This window comes from Eucyclogobius newberryi, unplaced genomic scaffold (assembly GCF_026437365.1).
Source record: "Eucyclogobius newberryi isolate DKJ021-1_F unplaced genomic scaffold, fEucNew1.0.hap1 SCAF_3, whole genome shotgun sequence".
Classification (NCBI taxonomy): Eukaryota; Metazoa; Chordata; class Actinopteri; order Gobiiformes; family Gobiidae; genus Eucyclogobius; species Eucyclogobius newberryi.
Genome location: NW_027315945.1, coordinates 32,539,737 through 32,546,101, shown reverse-complemented (window position 1 = coordinate 32,546,101; position 6,365 = coordinate 32,539,737). Strand labels below are relative to the sequence as shown.

The following is a 6,365-nucleotide window of genomic DNA, read 5'->3' as shown; positions in this document are numbered from 1 at the left end:
CACAAGAAACACATAGAAACTGAGCAAAGACATACAGGACTAATAAATAAAATTCTTTATTTTCAAACACTGGCTGACAGAGAAGTGGAATAGACATGGACATGTCCAGATGTTGATTTTTTAACAGTTACAAGTTTTTTAGCCAATCAAGGTTGTTTCCTTTTGGTTCACTTGGATGGGCAGGAATGTCAGGCATGTTTCCATCATCTCGCACTGGGACTGCAAGAGATAAAGATATATAACTGAAATTTGATTCAAGAAATCAGGAAAAACAATGTCGTCTGTCAAAAATTACCAGGGTAATTTAACGGTACAGCACAATTGATCATTCCAGAGTACTTTGTTAACGGGCTGACGAATGGAAGAACAACACCTGAAACATGAGTTTTAATCACAGTTAGATTGTCACAAGTTCATCAAATGTATTCAACATTTTAAGTTGTGGCTCACCCACGAGTCCAATGGCACAGGAGACCAGGATAACAGGCTCCTTATTCCAGGCATTTTTCAGGAAACCAACAACCCCTGAAACAGATGAGTATTTCACATATAAGTAAGGTCCTGGATATAAAAATGAATTAACTCAGTGATCAAAGTATCTGGACACGAGGTTTATGTTTTCTACTTAGGACATTGTTAACTATGGACATTTGGTTGCCATAAGAAATGTGCCGGGTATTATAAGACTATGTCAACAGAATGTCAGAAATGGAGGCAACTAAGGGAAAATTAAGACATAACACAAGTCTTTATAACAAGAAATATGCAACAATTTCAAGGATAGAAACAGCCAGTTTGCTTTACTATAATTAAAAAAGTATGATTTGTGGTAAAGTCTGAAATATAAATATAAAAACTACTTAAGGGCTAGCATTTCTGTAAGTATTTGTAAAGTGAAACCTAAAGATCTGAGTTTTCCTTCATTAAGGCAAGGCAAGTTTATTTGTAGAGCACATTTCATACACAAGGCAATTCAAAGTGCTTCACACAGCAGGAAAAATGCATTCAAATCACAAAGAAATTACAGAAATACAATAAAATTAACTAAATTAAAAATTATCAATCCAACTGATTTTCTAAACTAATAAAATCACAAACAAAAGAGAAGAGTGCAAAGAAAAAATCCTTTCAGTCATATGCGCAGCTAAACAAAACTGTTTTTAGCTTAGATTTGAACATTGTCAGAGTTAACAATGCCAAATGTCTATAATAGCCTATTAAATAAACATAACGTAAAATGTAATAGTAAGGGTCTCTATACTGGACTCTAATATGACTGGCATGTAGCTGAGTGGCTTCCATTAGACAAAAACACCTTGCTTATCGTTGATATTTGTAGGCTAATCTAATCTTAGTTTCTCCGTTTGAATAACATTATGTTCTAGTTTGCTTCCACTCCTGAATATAGCATGCATTTGTTCACACATTTCTAAAGGGTTTATGAACTAAACATTAACATCCTAACACACGTCTAAATCTAAATAAAATGTGCGAACGAAAATCTCCATAAAACTAGAGCTAATGTTGTTAGCATCACACCAAGGTCACGTTTCCATTGCTTTTAAAAACGCGACTTCGTTTCAAAAACTCAAATCGCACGTAGACATTTGATTCGCGTGACTCGTGTTTTTTAGAATAAGCATATTTCTGCATGATTTAAGTGCAAAAGGCGTGAAAAAGTGACACAAAACGTCTACATACCCGCCATGTTGTCTGTTATAGTTTTACAGCGCGCGTGCTCATGGGAAATGCAGTCACCAGGAAATGACGTATATTTACTGCGCCACCGAAGGAGTAAAAAAGAAAAAGAAAAACAGCTATATTTTCAAGCGGTTACGCGTGCTTATTTAGTTGTATTTTTTGTTTGATGGATTACAGAATGGAACTATAATTTAGTCTGAGTATTAACCATGGTATATACGCATTGAAGAGAAGATTTAAACCCGGGGAACAAACAAACAAGCTGCTGCAACGTTATAACAAAGTAAGGAACATTTTCAGTGACTTGCACCTCGCAATACCGTAGAAATGATTTGGCTTTTCAAGTGTTTCCAGGACCAGGACTAAACCAGGTCTGGACTAAAACAGTATGAAACCAGGTCTAAAATGGGACAAACCCAGGTCGAACCAGGACTAAAACAGGTCTTAAACAGAACAAAAGTAGGTCTATAGCAGGACTAAACCAGTACTAAACATGATCTAAACCTGATCTAAACCAGGACTAAACCTGCTCCAAACCAGGCCAAAACCTGATCTAAACCAGGACTAGATTTGATCTAAACCTGATCTAAACCAGGACTAAACCTGCTCCAAACCTGCGCCAAACCAGGACTAAACCTGATCTAAACCAGGACTAAACCGGATCTAAACCAGGACTAAACCGGATCTAAACCAGGACTAGATAATACTAAAACTTCAAAACCTCTACACCTGGCATAAAAATTACTACCAGGTCTGACTTGGTCTGAATCTAGATATTTACTGTAAATAGGTCAGTGAAGCATTATTATTAAATTGACTCCATCGGCTTTACACTGGCAGAGGTCAGTGCAGGGCCAGAAAAGTGCTGTTCTATTACGGCATATTGCATAATATTCTAATGCCATTAACCATAATTATTTCATATCTTCAATGATAGAAATCCTGAGGTGATGGTGATGTGACTGTGCCCGTCCCTGGACCATGGAGGATTTCTCAGGCCTGGCTTTGCCTCCTCTGTTTGGGGGACACATCCTGGAGGCAGAGCTGGAGCCCGGAGAAGTTCAGCTGGGACCTGGAGAGGCACGTGGACAGTAAACATATATATATATATATATATATATATATATATATATATATATATATATATATATATATATATATATATATATATATTATAATATATTATTATAATATGCTTATTATATTATAATTGCTTGGTTTGATTTATGATTTCTATTAAAATGTCATTCCATATAGGGCTTGGCATTAGGCATCAGCCAAATGCAGGTAATAGCTAAGAGTAATATACATATTATTTCTATTTGCCACTTGGTTGGTTAGATTTTTACCAAAATGTGACACATTGACTGGCTGCTCACCATGGCACAGGAGCACTGTGTGGAAATAAAAGTTAATATCTGTTTACATGTGTGGTTAAAAAATATCAATTCCCAAGACTAATTGATTCAATACTAAAAGTAGCCTAAACACTTATATACTGTAATATAACTATAAAATGTTTGTCAAAATCATTGCAACTAGTATTGAAACTAGATACTAATACTAACAAAAACAAAACAAAAACAGACTAAACTTTCCTTAATAGATTTAGGATGATCCTGAGCGTTGTCAGAATTAGAATAGATCACATTTTAACAGGACGAAAGTATTATTCATTTGTGTCGAAAATGACTGTTTATTGTCTTTAAGATAAGATAAGATATTCCTTTATTGTCCACACATGGAGAAATTTCATATATATTTGAAGCGCTTTAAAGATGGCGCTTCAAATATATAAATTGTGATCGATTATTTTCTTTTGTATTTTTTAATATTTGAGAAAACTCATTGTTTTGTTAAAAATGTTATAAATAAATGCAATTATGATTTTATTGGAGACAGAAGTGCATTGTTTAAGAGTAGTACAACTTAAGTATGTATTTTTAAAGTATGTCGTGTTATTGAGATTTTTTTCTTCGCATCAGGATTGAGTTTGAATATTTAGTAGCATGACAACACTATGTAATTATAAATATTTCATATCTATCTGCCGCACAGGTTGAACTTGGCTCTGGCGACAAAGAGCTGCTGGAAAGTGCTGAACAAGAAGATGAAGAAAGAAGAGCTCTAGACAAAAGAAAATATGTCGCTTTGAGCAGACGATGTAAAGAAATCGAACAGGTGAGTGCTGGTCTCTATAAACACTAAATAAACTAAATAAACACTTATTAAAAGACTCTTTAAAACTATTTAAATAACTGGTCAAAAAAGCTTTTATTTAAACTGTTTTTAAAATAAAAGTTATCAAATGATTTTGTAAAAACTTAAGTCATTTACGAATACTTTTAGGAAAATGCTAATTATAAATGACACCAGCCTCTGTTACCTCCATTAAATATTATAGGCCTACTACAGAATGTTGTGATATGAAACCCAGTAATTTTGTGAAATGTCTTAAACCCCACTTCAGATAAGGATGAACTGTAATGTTTAATACACAATTTAGGGATTACTTTAATTTTATTAGTATATTTTTTCTAGGTAAATCAGAAAATTCTTGGGCGCCTTCATCAAGTCCAAAGAATAACACGCAGCCTGAAGAAAGAACGACGGTAATGCTTTTCGTTCACTTGCATGAACAATAACATTTTCAGTAGTACTTTGTTATACCTGTCATAACTGTGTAATATATATATATATATATATATATATATATATATATATATATATATATATATATATATATATATATATATATATATATATATATATATATATATATATATATATATATATATATATATATACTCTCTATAAATAATGATTGTTTCTCAGTGTTTCCCATATATTCTGCTGAGACTATCTTGGCAAAGGCAATTTGTATTTTATACAAATGTTGGATTGTAAATGTTTCTTATTGCGTCTATTCAATCTTTAAATAGTTCCTTTTTGAACAGTGTAGTTCCTTTTCATGATTTTTAAGACAATACAACAAGCCAAAAGTATTAGTTGTCATACCAGTTGATGGTTTAGCTCGTTTCAGACTATAAGGGATAAATTAGACTATAAGAGGGGGCACCATAGTCTCTTTTATTAATGGGAAACACTGCTTTCTGTTCAAAAATATGATTCAATTCAATTTCTTTTTGTATTGCCTTACATTACACGCAGGGCTTCACAAAAACAGTTTTTATTGTATTTATTCAAACAGACAAGGTTTGAAAATGAAGCAAGATGTTGAACAGTCAATAGTGAAATGGCACAATAAATATATTTTTATTATTATTATCTGCAAAATCTCTGTGTTTCTTCATAATATTAAAATGTCATATAATTACTGTGAGCTTAATAAAGTTGTATTTTATCTTATACACATATTTATCTTATTATAGTTTCCTGATGAAGACTCTTGACGGTCATGGAGACGATTACAGAAAGGCCCAGCTCACCATCCTGCTCGAGGTCAGCTCTTTGTGTTCATGACGTCACAAGATTGTTACTTTCTATCATAACAACGCCGGAATCGTGCTTGTGCTTTTTTTAGGACGAGTCTGGTTTGGATCCGAATGCTCTCGAGGAGGACAAACTGAACGGCGCATCGGTTCAAAACAGCATCGGACAAAGGAAGAGGAGACATCGAGTCCCAAAGCAAGAAAAGGATAAAGACCAACAGGTATAAGTCCGCTCGTCGTAATTATTGTTTAGGTTTTATTACATCATTCTCATTTTATTTTTGATTGCGTGGACACTGTTCTCACTATAAGATAATTTCAGGGTTGTAATGCAAAGTACAAAACTGCAGGAGAATAAAAGATGCAATCAAATATCAAGACAGAATACTAAATATGTTAAATATGAGGGAAAAATATTAAACACTGCTACTTACTTGAAAATGATTACTCGCACAGTAGTTTTATTTACAGATATATTACGTTCTTTAATCCAAATTTGAGGCTAGAATAGAAATATTTTGTCCATTCTTTGTAACAGAAAAGCAAATTAACTCGCATAAACCCTGGAAATTCAAAAATGTATCTTATTTCCTGTGTCTTAAAACAATTAGTATTTAGAAAGTGTACTATTATATATATTCTACTTCACTTTGCCACCATTCATAGGGGTCATTCCAGGGAAAGCTCTAACGTGTGTGCAGGAATTGTGCTTGAAATCAAAATTGTGACCACATTAATCAAGTGTAATGTGAGTAATAATGTTGCTCATACATTTTGCATCGTTTTGTTTTACCAGGCAGAGACAGACGTGTCGGGGTTGGCTGAGACGCCGTTTGGAGACACTCCCAGCCCTCCCTCTTTGTCATACTGCTCCTACAACACGGAATGAGACAAAACTCACATTAATTATTGTAAAATAGTACTGTTCTGTTTAGTTATTTTTTTTTGGAGTAGTTTTACTTTTTTTGTTCACTATTGCGGTATGAAAAATGTACAAATAAAGTAAATGGCATGAACTAGGAAAAGTGGGACATGTTTTTGAATGTGGAAGGAAGGACTTGGGGAAATTTGAGCTAATATAGAAAATAACGCCATATGATTTTTTGTTTTTATCAATAATAACGGACAGAAAGAGACTGGAATAGAAATTGGTGCCAACATATTACAACCCAGAAAGCCAGTACACCCAAAAATGTTGATGTAATGTTGATA

The 6,365-nt window shown here is 33.5% G+C and overlaps 2 protein-coding genes across 2 annotated transcripts; one reads left to right on the top strand and one right to left on the bottom strand.

The window, feature by feature from the left end:
* Nucleotides 1–32: 32 nt before the first annotated feature.
* On the bottom strand, nt 33–1,779 carry ndufa3 (NADH:ubiquinone oxidoreductase subunit A3). Its single transcript, XM_072460272.1, has 4 exons — nt 1,702–1,779; nt 451–525; nt 296–373; nt 33–219 (listed from the first exon to the last, which is right to left on the bottom strand). The coding sequence occupies exons 1-4, from the start codon at nt 1,706–1,708 to the stop codon at nt 128–130; spliced, it is 252 nt and encodes an 83-aa protein (XP_072316373.1). The 5' UTR covers nt 1,709–1,779; the 3' UTR covers nt 33–127.
* Nucleotides 1,780–1,841: 62 nt separating this feature from the next.
* tfpt (TCF3 (E2A) fusion partner) lies at nt 1,842–6,070 on the top strand. The gene is made up of 7 exons (XM_072460274.1): nt 1,842–1,984; nt 2,639–2,781; nt 3,760–3,882; nt 4,243–4,313; nt 5,094–5,163; nt 5,246–5,374; nt 5,950–6,070. The coding sequence occupies exons 2-7, from the start codon at nt 2,683–2,685 to the stop codon at nt 6,040–6,042; spliced, it is 585 nt and encodes a 194-aa protein (XP_072316375.1). The 5' UTR covers nt 1,842–1,984; nt 2,639–2,682; the 3' UTR covers nt 6,043–6,070.
* Nucleotides 6,071–6,365: the final 295 nt, after the last annotated feature.